The 15,267-nt window shown below is 43.9% G+C and overlaps 1 protein-coding gene across 5 annotated transcripts in view; it reads left to right on the top strand.

Annotated features, from left to right (window-relative positions):
- The window catches only part of ELF1 (E74 like ETS transcription factor 1), a 130,593-nt gene that overhangs the window by 98,702 nt on the left and 16,624 nt on the right, over positions 1-15,267 (top strand). For all 5 annotated transcript variants that reach the window (XM_068267810.1, XM_068267807.1, XM_068267809.1 and 2 more), the window contains one exon: positions 534-808. In XM_068267810.1, the coding sequence (XP_068123911.1) occupies positions 737-808 (72 nt within the window). In that variant the 5' untranslated portion in view covers positions 534-736. The remainder of the gene's footprint in view (positions 1-533; positions 809-15,267) is intronic.

The raw sequence follows: 15,267 nt of genomic DNA on the forward strand, positions 1-15,267 counted from the left end.
CCATAGCAGGGGGATTCCAGTCATGCTCTTCTTCCTCAGTACAGCTGTTTCCATTCTGCACTTTTTTTCTCAGTGTGTCTGGGTGGGGTGGCTGTGGTGTGCAGATCTTTGCATGTTCGCGTTTGCCGTGACGTGGTCATTGCTGTTTCCTTCCTGTAGTTCACAAGCTTGTTCTTCTGATAAGAATATATTTACAGCACAGACAAGACCTGCAATTGTCAGGGGGGAGAAAGCAAGCAACTCAGCGTTTTGTGACCATTTTTATTAGCTTTCGGTGTGCGTGATGCGGAACAATTCTCTTGTTTATTAAACAATTATGAAGATTGTGTATGTGAGATACAAGCTACAAAGATCTATTTCTAATGTAAGCCTTAAAACCCAGCTGTCTGTCCTGCTTTCTGGAGATAAAAAGTGGTCATGTGAAGATTGTGTTCTGATGACTGTCATAGTACATCACCTTTATTAAACCTATTTTTCTGCATTACATGAAGTGACTAAGCTTGCTAACAATCTACGTTTGTGGCATCTTGCAGCTCCTGACTACTCCATGAAGAGAGCACTTTAAGAAAAGCCTTGGCCTTCGCCTGAAGGAGTGATAATTCCGGGAACCTGGAATGGTCTTGTAAGCTACAATAGCTGATCGAAGCACTCAGAGAAGCCCAGCCTGTGCCTTGTAAGAAGACATTGCGGTGAACCCTTCTTCTGATGAGGAGTTGAGGGAAGGGGTTGCGCTAGAATGGCCACCGCCGTACAACCCAACGAACTGGTCTTTGAGTTTGCAAGCAATGTCATGGAGGACGAGAATCAAGTAGGTGACTTCACTGGATGCTTTATGTAACATTTAAAATAACACAGCTGTAAAACTCAGGCCTACTTTGCCTCACAAACAGCTGTAAGAATTAACGGCAGCAGATGACTTCCTCTTTCCATCCCACTTCCTGGAACAATCTGCAAGTGATTATTACAGTCTAATCTAACATTTCTTGATCTAATCGAACACTTTGTGTTCATAGTAGGGTGTTGTACCGAGTTAGCCATCAGTAAAAGCAAGACATTTTGAATCAGGATCATACCATTGGCTAACTTAAAATAATAAAGGTGGCCACTAATGATCCAATCTTTTTCATCCAATTTTACCAAAACTATGTAGTATGAGGGTAAATTGGGTGAATACAATGAATGGATAATTTAGGGAGTTACCTTATATTACATAGAAATGGTAAGGTTGAATGAAAAAAATTGGATAATTAGTGGCCACCATTAGAGTAAGCAAGCTTTCGGCTGTATAGCCTTTGTTGGGCTTCAATCCTGTTTGCACACAAGATGTTGGAACAGACAACTATGTACATGCAACATCAAAAGGGGATACATAGCATTATGCTTTAAAAAAAAAAATGTACAGTATCCCTTTTGATGTTGCATGTATATAGTTGTCTGTTCCAATATATTGTGAGCAAACAGGATTGAAGCCTGACGAAGGCTATACAGCCAAAAGCTTGCTTACTCTTATTCTTTTAAGTTGGCCAATAAATGGTATCATCCTGATTCAAAACTTCTTGCTTTGTGTTTATATGAACTTCAGTTGGCTACGTCATTAGGTGGACAGACATGCTGCAGCATCCCTGAGGTCTTTTTATGGCAAAATGAGAGCCACGTGCAGAATTAATGACTGGGAAAACATTATAGCCCCTGTCATGTGATTAAGCATTGTCTGCAGGAAACCAGTAGATTGCAAGGTAATCTGATATCATGACTTTTAGTAACCCTAACTGAGCCACTGTATAATATTATGAAGGTGTTCCAGTAAAGTCAGGGTGCCCAGTAAAGTCATAAATAACCAGGACTACTAGAATTTTGTAGAGGGCCTAATGGAACCAAAACGTTCAATGCTAAAATGACTATGCTAAATGGTATTTTACCTTACAACAGATTGTAGTTGCAAATATGGAGCTTCACGAGAGCAAGAAGGTATTGCTATTTTTTTTAATTAGCATGTTTGTTGTGCTGACAATTTCCGCAGTGCTTTATAGTGTAGGCTTGTCATTAACGGTCCCCAGCGTCCCAAACTAGTTCCTGCCATAGTCATATGTCCATCATCCAATTTTGGGTGAGGCCAATTACTGTAACTTGTTAGTTAATTTTTGGGATGTAAGAGGAAAGAAGAGTGCCCATTCTCGAGCTCTCATGTAATGGCTGGAAGGCTGCATATTGCTGTAGTACAGACAAATCTGTAGGGCTTGTGTACGCAGGTGGTTCAGGTGCAATTGTATTACAGCAGCTTCATTGTGCTGCATTTAGCAGTAGAGGCACAATGCATGGGAATTTAAACACGTTTTATGTGCATTATATGTTCTTATATGTTGAGAATATGATTTTTGCACTTCAAGCATGCCTTGTCCTATGCTTAAACTGCATGTTACGTGCAGAAGCGTGTTTGGGTACTGATGGTCACTGAATGAGTAAGAGCAGATTTGGGATTGTGTGGAAGGCGGCACATATATTCAGAGAGTTGCTTTTGGGGAAGGAGGGGACTTGATAGATTATAGGAGAAGCCTTTCTGACTTACAGCTCCAGGTTACCCTCTGTATGCCTCACTCATCTCGCACAGGAGCCTCGGCTGGCAGCTGTACTCTTCACTCCAGCAATGCTTCCCAGCTGACTTCCCAGACTGCCCAGCTGTAATGTTTTTGACAGAGCAGCTACCAACTGGAGGAGAGAAATATGCTCGTCAGTCAGTCAGTCCGCACTGCAGATCCATTGGCATCACATGTGGCTGTGCACACAGTACATTTTCAGCAGAAATGGCTCTGAACGGCCACCTCTGCCAAAAACCTATTTAGCATGCATACTGGCCTTTAGATTGTAAAGAAAAGACGCGCGGTGGGGGTTAGATACTTGCCTTAATAGCTGGAAGCATTTGGATGGTCCAGAGGTTTCCTGGATTCTTGTCGAGGCCTTCATTTCAGCTCATTGTTCCGCTTAATCTGTCTGCACTCGGGGCAATGCATGATTTAGGCCCACGCAAGCACTTCGATCTACTGGGTATTGGCATGCCCAGTCCAGGTAATAATAAAAATCAGTATGGAAGGACAACTGCGCTGGAGCGGTGGGTTGTAGGAGCACCCGGGAAGTCTCCGGACCATCCACTACTGAGGTAAGGATCTAACTTTTATATCATGCTAATGCTATTGCTAATTAGAAAAAAAGATAAGGTGTGAATAATTAGTATTATTCTTCAGTTATAGAGCGCCATCACCCTCTGTAGTACTTTTTAAATAAATAAATGTGGCAATAGCTAACACCGGATACACACACTAGGAGAGGGAGCACCCATGAACAAAAGACGTGTGGTGTGCCAATGCCTCAAGTCATAGTACCATGTGACTTATAAGTAACAAAGTCCACAAAGGCTGGCACCACCATGTAAAATATAGCTCTTTATTCAAAAAATATGAAAAAATCATCCAGTAAAAAGGCCAGAGCTATATTTTACACGGTGGTGCCAGCCTTTGTGGACTTTGCTGCAATAGCTATCACAGACCGTTCCCCAACAACTCAGGAATTGGGGAGAAAACGCAAGCTGTGGTAGTGACTAAATGTCTGCAATCACGCACGACTGTCGCCCTTTAAAAATCATCACACCATTTTTATGGTGATGGATACTGTACAGCCATGCTGCTTGGCTATAGCTTAGAGGCGTGTGCTGTAAAGTGGGAGGAGAATGGGTAAGATTCAAGTGCCTTCTGAATGTTGGGATGAATGTGACAACCGTGCCCTCATTTGTTGGTGTTGTGCCAGAATTGTAAATAATGTCATGGGACTCGTGAACACACACTAGATCCTCAGCTGAGACCTCACAGAACGATTGTCTCAGCCAAGATTTATTCCAGCGTGTGTACAAGGCTTTATAGCTGTGTATTGTTGGTAGTGAGTTCCCGAGTCACTTTTTTGGGGAAAGCAGAACTTGGGAGAGAGTAAGAAAATCCCCCAGGTAAATAAACTCTTGTCTGAAAAGGTTTTGCTTTGAGTCATATGCTTTATTCAATGACTGAAAGCACCGTAGTATGCAACCAATCAAACCTTGTCCTCCCTTGCTCGGTTAGAAAAACAATTTGGGTTGTGAGCAACTGGGCATTGCTTTTTTATTAACAGATTCTGTAACCGTAATGTTTTACTACTGTAACTGCTGGTGTGTGTGTGTGTGTGTGTGTGTGTGTGCGTGCGTGCGTGCGTGCGTGCGTGCGTGCGTGCGTGCGTGCGCGCTCTCAGTATGTTGCACACTGCCTGATGAAGAGACCTGAGCATGAATATTTTCAGCTAGCCAGCTGTAATATGTACCATTTGTAGACACATTTTGATTGTGATTTTGTAACATCTGTAGTAAAAACTCTCTGGATAAGTTGTGTATTAGTGTAACTATTTCTTTTGTTAAATTGTAGTGCTGTATCGGATTGGCCCTGGGTGAGTCCTGGAGCCCCACTGTTTGTAATTTGGAATGGTAATGAGGCTATGTAGACTTTGTAGATGTTCTCAGAAGACTAGGCACCTCCCTCAGTTGTTTTTACAGTGCTAACAGATAAAGCAGTGACTGATCCTCCCCTTGACCAGGGGCAATATGTAATCTGTACCTGGAGACACACCCAAGACCCTGGCCGGCCTCAGCACACACCTACTGCTCAGAGCTGAGCCTTTGTTACAGTTACACAGTCACCACTCAGGTGATCAGCTGACGTCACTGATGAGTAGGCAGTTCTCAGTGCAGACTAATGATTCACAGATCTTGCTTGTGTGCAGTGTGAATAGCCAAGATTTCTTGCCATACAGTAGTTGACTTGCCTTGCCTGTCTTTGGAGCAGTGCATTGTAAATATTTCTGCCTTTGTTATCTGTGCAGTAAATGTTGTGTCACAGTGAAAACAAGTCACAAGATCCATGAGATTTGTTTTCATACTGTAGACAGTGTGACAGGGTCCTGCCTGTTTGTCAATTTTGCGGAAGTTTGCCTTAGTTTCCTTCAACATAGATAACATTCAGTGCATCATTAGTGAAAATGATGTGCAAACATCTACACTGTGAGCTGCTTGTTTACTAGTCATGTATTTGCCTATGTTTTTATGGGTGCATTGCTGTGCCAGATTCTGTTTTTCCTGCAGCTCATTCACATACATGGTGAGCTGTGTCTTTGCAGTTTAGTCCACTTGCCCCACACACATACAGACTTTACCATACTCGGCAACATTCATCTATTTCTGTGGGAGAATGGAGCTGTTGGTACATCAGGGGGAGAGCAGGCTGACAGAATGCAAAGGGCTGCATTGGTGGGAATACTGCCATGCATCTTGCTCACATTCTTCATATGTATGACAGGCATCTGCTATCATCTGTTCCACATTTATGCAATGTTGGGGCAGATTTATCAAAGTGTTTGTTTTTGTGAATTGGGCAGCCCCATAGGCATCAGTGCAAGTAGTTTCTAATAATGGTCCAAAGTGGAAGAACAAATATCCGGCACTATTTCCAGGCTTGATCTTCAATGAATTTTAATAAGTCACTATGACAACTCAGTCCATTATAGTACAATTCCACAATAGATTAGTTCACATACCTTATGTTGTCTCCGCCATGGGGCAATGTGGGAGCAGCGGTCTGCCTGACGACCGTTTTGCTTAAGAAGCTTCCTCTAAGGCTCCGTGCGTCAATTTTTTCTAAGTTTTCAAAGTTTCTAATAATGGCTATAGCAGGTAATTTGGGTATCAGAGACGCTGAAGTTGGGCTATAGTATAACCGGCCTCTGGCTAGCACCTGTGAATGCAGCAGTAGCACTGGAGATCAGGGCTGTAGAGTCAGTACAAAAATCCTCCGACTCCTCAGTTTAGGATTCCTCCAACTCCTCGACTCAGACTCCTCTAATTTGCATATTACAATCTTGTTGATTGAAAGTGTGTAACATGAAATTCATCTATTAACGCCAACGCTTAGGAATTTTAAAAGACAACTGAAGTGAGAAGGATATGTAGACTGCCATGTTTATTTATTTTAGTCATAGACTAAAACTAGTCCTTGGTAAGAGTACTTGTAGAAGGTACAGACAGGAACAAAGAATATCTATCAGGCCCTAGGCAATGTAACTGTGTGCACATGTAAGAATGATGTGCAAGTACTCTGCAGGGGAATGAGGGGATTCTTCCTCTATTACACATTCTTCATGTGCAATCTGAACCAGGTTACGGGTGATAAACAACATCTCTGTGTTTGATTTACACAACATTCTCCGTGGATTCCTTGCAGCTCTGTGGGGAGTGCATATGTAGAGTATAGTACTACTGTGTAACAAAGTAATCCTGAGACAGAGAAAATTAAAATGTTATACATACCTGGGGCTTCCCCCAGCCCCTTTCAGGCTAATCAGTCCCTCGCTGTCCTCCTCCACCACCTGGATCTTCTGCTCAGTTCCCACTATATGCGTTTTAACTGAAAGCTTTTTCACAATGCACTGATATGGGGAAAAAAAATGCAACGCAAACCAACACATACTAAAGCATAGCAACGCATTAAGTGTAAAAGGGCCGTAAGTGGTGGTGTTCTAATCTGTTGTCTTTACACAGCACCAATAGAGTTCACTTAGATCCTCAATCAACACTGATCTGGCTTTCTGTTGTGACTGAGTCTGTTTGATTTATACAGCTGTATCACCAAAGAGTCCAAACACTCATATTGTGTAATACCATTAAAAGCAATAAGGCACCACAGGAGATCATTAACTACATATGAAGTGCCACCACCAGGGACAAGCTTGGTACCCTCAATTGCTAAATCAACTGTCACACCATGCACCACATACATCTCATGCAGGCCTAAATTTAGTCTCTTTCACATTAAATTGGAGAAACCTGTGTCTGGTTTCATATTTCAATCAGATTATTAGTTGCAGACAGACAGACAGATCAAATTTTATGCTGTTATATTAGGCATGCAAATTGCAACATCTTAGACCACACATTCAGAGCGAGTGGTTGTTCCACATACAGGGCATTTGTTTATATGCATGGATTTCAAATAATATTAATAATCCTATCCTATAATAAGCCTAATATTTGTATATCGCTTTTCTCCTGTTGGACTCACAGCGCTCAAGAGCTGCAGCCACTGGGACGCGCTCAAGAGGCCACCCTGCAGTGTTAGGGAGTCTTGCCCAAGTACTTCTTATTGAATAGGTACTGAGCCTGGCCAGGATTCAAACCCTGGTCTCCCACATCAAAGGCAGAGCCCTTAACCAGTACACTATCCAGCCAATATGTAGGCAAACCTGATGTCTAAACACACCTCAAGTCATGCCTGTGTAATCATACAATTTGCAGCATCACACAACTCACACACAAGAAAGTAGGTGTCAGCATCCAGTCACATCTAATGGCTGCATGCATCGCACTCTTTCCACACACCCTACAAATTAAAGCTCACATATAATAACACCATTATAGTAAGGATACAGGTTACAATATCTTCTAGGCCAGGTAGTTTTTCCATGTAACTGGCAGACCTGCAAGGCTGTTGGTGTACAAGTCAGCCAGCCTACCTGCTGGGGCACATACAGTTGTGCCATCATTGGCGAGCATACACATGTCAACATCATACATATTTAGTGGTCAGACCTACAAGAGGACAAGACTATATGTGATGAGAGTTGGGCTATTCCATAGTCAATCTCTGGGTGGAGGTGAGACTGCAGAGGTAGCTCTGGAAATCTGTTACAATGTAGCCAAAATCCAGGTAGTGGTAGTGAATACAGTAGCGGAGTTTGGCTACTCTGTAGCCGGAGGGGGATGGATGCAGCATCTTCCACGGGTGGGGTAAGAAGGGGAATCGATATACCCGGCCTCTTATTGCATGCTGGATCATTATGCCATCACCTGTGGACACATGTACCAATGCTAAATTCTTAAAGTGGACCTGAACTCTTGCACAGGACAGAAGGAGAGAGCGTTTAGCCTGACTAATTCCCCCTCATCTGTGACTAATCACCAGTGTAATTTGATCTCTTCCCTGTGTCACCTGACTGCCATGGCAGATAAGGCAGATAAGTTACTTTGAAAGCACAGGATGTTAATATGTTTGCTTCCATTAAATCAGGAAGTAGAAACACTGCAGATTTATTGTAGGATTTGTATCAGCTGTAAAAAAAAAATGTTTTTTTTTTAAGGTTCTGATGCTGTTGTGTATCTTTAAGAACAAAGAGAAAGTTCTGAGTTCAGGTCCACTTTAAGGCCGCCTCTGCCGAAAGTCTAGTATGTGTAATCAGACTCTGTCCCCCAAGGGATTGAGGCTGGATCCCTGCCAGTCCTGACAACAGTCCTCGTATGTGTGTACCTTGCTTAGCAGTGTTCTGTGTGCTGTCTTCACTTATTTCATTCAGACAGTGTTGATAAATCTATCTCATTGTTTTACAATCTTTATGTCCATCATCAGAACGCATACAATGGTTCTAAACAGAGCTGATAAGATCTGTGGGTTCACATAAATGATGCTTTAAAGGCGAACTGTAGTGAAAGATATATGGAGGCTGCCATATTTATTTCCTTTTAAGCAATACCAGTTGCCTGGCAGCCCTGCTGGTCTATTTGATTGAAGAAGTGTCTGAATCACACCAGTAACAAGCATGCGGCTAATCTTGTCATATCTGTCAAAATTGTCAGAAACGCCTGATCTGCTTTATGCTTGTTCAGGGCCTATGGCTGAAAGTATTAGTGGCAGAGGATTAGCAGGATAGCCAGGCAACTGGTATTGCTTAAATGGAAACAAATATGGCAGCCTCCATATACCTCACTACAGTTCTCCTTTAAGGTGCGTACACGCACTACTACAAGGAACGACGGGTCCATCAGACCCTCCCGCGGGGGGGGGGGGGGGGGGGGGCGCGCGTTCCAGTGATAGTAGATTCTGCAGACTGTACACTCGCTCTACTATCGGCCCGTCGTTCCTTATAGTAGTTCGTGTGTACACACATTTATGCTGGGAATACAAGATGAGTTCTTTTCGGCAGATTTCCTGGCCAATCGTTTTTCCGTTCGACTCCCCTATCGATTTTCTGATCGGTTTTCTGAATGCTTTCCATTCACTTCTATGAAAAAATAATTCAGAAAATAATTCAAAATCAGATCGGACCTGCCGGAAATTATCTATCGAGCATTCTGTCTGCCGAAAAGACTCATGGTGTATTCCCGGCATTAAGCTTATTTGGCATACAGCACAAGATGACTTTAATGCTGGGAATACACATTACGTTTGTCGCCTTCGATTCTGTGCGCAATCTATTAGCCATTCGATTTTCTGTTCAATTCTCTTATATTCCACTCGTTTTTCTTATCTTTTTTTCCATTCACTTCTATGAGAAATCGAGCGGAAAAGAATTGAGCGGAACATCGGACATGTCGGGAATTTTACCATCGAAGGCATCTATTGGAGCAATTCTTCGCAAAAAACGTAACTTGTTCCCAGCATAACTGCCATGCTGAAATGAATCTTGTACTTTTTGGTTTTCTTACATGTGTTGCTGAGCTTTACAGCTGGTAATGTAGAGTCATTCCTGTTGTCAGGTCTGTGGATGCATACAGATACCCTGTACTAACATATAGCATATAATTTACCAGAACAATGTTCTGGCAGACCCTGTTGCTGTTTACTTGTGATTAGACAACACAACATTGCTGGCTAAATTGCATCTTAGGTTTGCCCAGCCGCGTGTGTTTTTGGCCCTTGTTAACATTCCACATACGCAGCACTATGAGGTCAGCATTGTCTTACTTTCCCCGGAACAGAGCCTGGTATCCTGGCCAAGGCAGTCATCTGTTTTCAACTTTGTGTGCTCTGTTTTACTATTGTCTGAAACTTGTGGCAGAGGTTCAGCCTTTCTTCGGTCACCTTTGCATAGGGGACTCTACCTGGGCTGGATTATTATTATTATTATTATTATTATTATTATTTAGTATTTATATAGCGCCAACATATTACGCAGCGCTGTACAGTGTGTGTGTGTATGTATATATATATATGTATATATATATATATATATATATATATATATATATATATATATATATATATATATATATATATATTTTGTCTTGTCACTAACTGTCCCTCAAAGGAGCTCACAATCTAATCCCTACCATTGCCATATGTCTATATTATGGTAGTGTAAGTACTGTAGTCTAGGGCCAATTTTTTTTTAGGGGGAGCCAATTAACTTATCTGTATGTTTTTGGAATGTGGGAGGAAACCGGAGTGCCTGGAGGAAACCCACGCTGACACGGAGAGAACATACAAACTCTTTGCAGATAGTGCCCTGGCTGGGATTCGAACCAGGGACCCAGCGCTGCAAGGCGAGAGAGCTAACCACTACGCCACCGTGCTGCCCAGCATTACAGTAGGTAGTAGAAATCTGACAGAACCGACAGGTTCCGGGCCAGTCCACCTCTTCATGGGGGATTCTCAGCATAACCTTCATTCTTTATAAAGACACTCCTTGAAAAGGATTTATACAAAGATGCCGGCCAGCCTCCCTGCTCACTGCACACTTCGTTGGTAGATAGATGGTGCAACTGCCATTCACTAAGTGCTTTTAAAAATAAATAAAACCCTGAGAATCTCCCATGAGAAGATAGGCTAGTCCAAAACCCGTCGGCCCTGTCAGACTTCCACTACCCACCGTAAGTGACAGCAACTTAGGAGAAAAGTAATTTACCTGGGCTGGATTGTCATTTTAAGAGTTACTTAGCGAATGTTTCTGAGCCGGTGGGTTTTTGCTTATCTAATATGTTAGAATTCAAACATCTATTATCCAACAATAAGAGGTATGAGCATTGAATTTAGTATAGAAGTTCTCAAACTTTTCCTGGTCGCAGCGCCCCTAGTACCTTGATATTTCCAAGCCACCTCTGGGTATGGGCAAAATGTGACATGGCCACACACAACTGGCATTTATCTTCTGGTGCCCTTCCATTATGTCTCAACTCTTCTGTGCCCCCAAAGCTATCTTTTTTTTAAAGAGGAGCTGTCAGCCATACTATCTCAGAAAAAAGCACCACATATATAAGTAGATAAATACTTTCTCTGCTTACATAACATATGTATTGCACTGTCCACATTTTGATTTTAGTGATTTTTCTACTGTAAAAAGAGAAAATCCTTCTTGGCATTTGTCATTTTTACTGTGGCTATTTTAACCACTTGCCGACCGCCCACAGCCCATGGGCGGCGGCAAAGTGGACGCCTAAAGGACCGCAATACGCCTTCAGGCGGCGCGTCCTTTAGGCATGCCGGGGGAGCGATCGCGTCATTGATGACGCGCGCTTCCCCCGGCAACTGGCTCCGCCCACCCGCCGTAACATCCCGCCGGCCATACGGAAGCGCCGGCGGGATGTTAACCCCGCGATCGCCGCTACAAAGTGTATAATACACTTTGTAAAGTATACAAAGTGTATTATACAGGCTGCCTCCTGCCCTGGTGATCCCAGTGTCGGAGGGACCACCAGGGCAGGCTGCAGCCACCCTAGTCTGCACCCAAACACACTGATCTGCCCCCCCCCGCCCACTGATCGCCCACAGCACCCCTCAGACCCCCCCCTGCCCACCCCCCAGACCCCTGTTTGCACCCAATCACCCCCCTAATAACCCATCAATCACTCCCTGTCACTATCTGTCAACGCTATTTTTTTTTTATCCCCCCCCCTGCCCCCTGCCCCCTCCTGATCACCCCCCCACCCCTCAGATTCTCCCCAGACCCCCCCCCCCCCCTGTGTACTGTATGCATCTATCTTTCCTGATAACCTGTCAATCACCCGTCAATCACCCATCAATCACCCATCAATCACCCCCTGTCACTGCCACCCAACAATCAGCCCCTAACCTGCCCCTTGCGGGCAATCTGATCACCCACCCACACCAATAGATCGCCCGCAGATCCGACATCAGATCACCTCCCAAATCCATTGTTTACATCTATTCTCTCCTCTAAACACCCACTAATTACCCATCAATCACCCATCAATCACCCCCTATCACCACCTGTCACTTTTACCTATCAGATCAGACCCTAATCTGCCCCTTGCGGGCACCCAATCACCCGCCAACACGCTCAGATTGCCCTCTGACCCCCCCTTATCAATTCGCCAGTGCATTAATTACATCTGTTCTTCCCTGTAATAACCCACTGATCACCTGTCAATCACCTGCCAATCACCTATCACCCATCAATCACCCCCTGTCACCCCCTGTCACTGCCACCCATCAATCAGCCCCTAACCTGCCCCTTGCGGGCAATCTGATCACCCACCCACACCATTAGATCGCCCGCAAACCCGCCGTCAGATTACCTCCCAAATGTATTGTTTACATCTGTTATCTTCTCTAAACACCCACTAATTACCCATCAATCACCCATCAATCACCCCCTATCACCACCTGTCACTGTTACCTATCAGATCAGACCCTAAGCTGCCCCTTGCGGGCACCCAATCACCCGCCCACACGCTCAGATTGCCCTCAGACCCCCCCCCCCCTTATCAATTCACCAGTGCATTAATTACATCTGTCCTTCCCTGTAATAACCCACTGATCACCTGTCAATCACCTGCCAATCACCTATCACCCATCAATCACCCCCTGTCACTGCCACCCAACAATCAGCCCCTAACCCGCCCTTGCGGGCAAACTGATCACCCACCCACACCAATAGATCGCCCGCAGATCCGACATCAGATCACCACCCAAGCGCAGTGTTTCCATCTATTCTCTCCTCTAAACACCCACTAATTACCCATCAATCACCCCCTATCACCACCTGTCACTGTTACCCATCAGATCAGACCCTAATCTGCCCCTTGCGGGCACCCAATCACCCGCCTACACGCTCAGATTGCCCTCAGACCCCCCTTATCAATTCGCCAGGGCATTATTTACATCTGTCCTTCCCTGTAATAACCCACTGATCACCTGTCAATCACCTATCAATCACCCATCAATCACCCCCTGTCACTGCCACCCATCAATCACCCGCTGTCACTGCCACCCATCAATCAGCCCCTAACCTGCCCCTTGCGGGCAATCTGATCACCCACCCACACCAATAGATCGCCCGCAGATCCGACGTCTGATCACCTCCCAAGTGCAGTGTTCACATCTGTTCTCTACCCTAAACACCCACTAATTACCCATCAATCACCCCCTGTCACTGCTACCTATCAGATTAGACCCCTATCTGCCCCTAGGGCACTCAATCACCCGCCCACACCCTCAGAATGCCCTCAGACCCCAGCCCTGATCACCTCGCCAGTGCATTGCTTGCATCTATTCCCCCCTCTAATCACACCTTGAGACACCCATCAATCACCTCCTGTCACCCCCTAGCACACCTACCCATCAGATCAGGCCCTAATTTGCCCCGTGTGGGCTCCTGATCACTCGGCCAAACCCTCAGATCCCCCTCAGACCCCCTTCCGATCACCTCCCCAGTGCATTGATTGCATCTATTTTCCCCTCTAACCACCCCCTGAGACACCCATCAATCACCTCCTGTCACCCCCCTAGCACTCCTATCCATCAGATCAGGCCCAATACAATCTTTTGATTTTTTTACACACAATTGTCCATTTACAGAGTTATTTCTCCCACCCAGCATGGCTATGTGTAAAAATACACCCCAAAACACATTGTACTACTTCTCCCGAGTACGGCGATACCACATGTGTGGCACTTTTTTGCACCCTAACTGCGCTAAAGGGCCCAAAGTCCAATGAGTACCTTTAGGATTTCACAGGTCATTTTGCGGAATTTGATTTCCAGACTACTCCTCACGGTTTAGGGCCCCTAAAATGCCAGGGCAGTATAGGAACCCCACAAATGACCCCATTTTAGAAAGAAGACACCTCAAGGTATTCCGTTAGGAGTATGGTGAGTTCATAGAAGATTTTATTTTTTGTCACAAGTTAGTGGAAAATGACACTTTGTGAAAAAAACAATAAAAATCAATTTTCCGCTAACTTTTGACAAAAAATAAAATCTTCTATGAACTCACCATACTCCTAACGGAATACCTTGGGGTGTCTTCTTTCTAAAATGGGGTCATTTGTGGGGTTCCTATACTGCCCTGGCATTTTAGGGGCCCTAAACCGTGAGAAGTAGTCTGGAAATCAAATTCCGCAAAATGACTTGTGAAATCCTAAAGGTACTCATTGGACTTTGGGCCCTTTAGCGCAGTTAGGGTGCAAAAAAGTGCCACACATGTGGTATTGCCGTACTCAAGAGAAGTAGTAGAATGTGTTTTGGGGTGTATTTTTACACATACCCATGCTGGGTGGGAGAAATAACTCTGTAAATGGACAATTGTGTGTAAAAAAAAAGAAAAAATTGTCATTTACAGAGATATTTCTCCCACCCAGCATGGGTATGTGTAAAAATACACCCCAAAACACATTCTACTACTTCTCTTGAGTACGGCAATACCACATGTGTGGCACTTTTTTGCAGCCTAACTGCGCTAAGGGGCCCAAAGTCCAATGAGCACCTTTAGGCTCTACAGGGTGCTTACAAATTAGCACCCCCCAAAATGCGAGGACAGTAAACACACCCCACAAATGACCCCATTTTGGAAAGTAGACACTTCAAGGTATTCAGAGAGGGGCATGGTGAGTCCGTGGCAGATTTCATTTTTTTTTGTCGCAAGTTAGAAGAAATGGATTCTTTTTTTTTTTCTTTTTTTTTGTCACAAAGTGTCATTTTCCCCTTACTTGTGACACAAAATAATATCTTCTATGAACTCACTATGCCTCTCAGTGAATACTTTGGGATGTCTTCTTTCCAAAATGGGGTCATTTGGGGGGTATTTTATACTATCCTGGAATTCTAGCCCCTCATGAAACATGACAGGTGGTCAGAAAAGTCATAGATGCTTGAAAATGGCAAAATTCACTTTTTGCACCATAGTTTGTAAACGCTATAACTTTTACCCAAACCAATAAATATACACTGAATGGTTTTTTTTTTTATTAAAAACATGTTTGTCCACATTTTTCGCGCTGCATGTATACAGAAATTTTACTTTATTTGAAAATTGTCAGCACAGAAAGTTAAAAAAATCATTTTTTTGCCAAAATTCATGTCTTTTTTGATGAATATAATAAAAAGTAAAAATCGCAGGAGCAATCAAATAGCACCAAAAGAAAGCTTTATTAGTGACAAGAAAAGGAGCCAAAATTCATTTAGGTGGTAGGTT

Source organism: Hyperolius riggenbachi, chromosome 2, assembly GCF_040937935.1.
Source record: "Hyperolius riggenbachi isolate aHypRig1 chromosome 2, aHypRig1.pri, whole genome shotgun sequence".
NCBI classification, from domain to species: Eukaryota; Metazoa; Chordata; class Amphibia; order Anura; family Hyperoliidae; genus Hyperolius; species Hyperolius riggenbachi.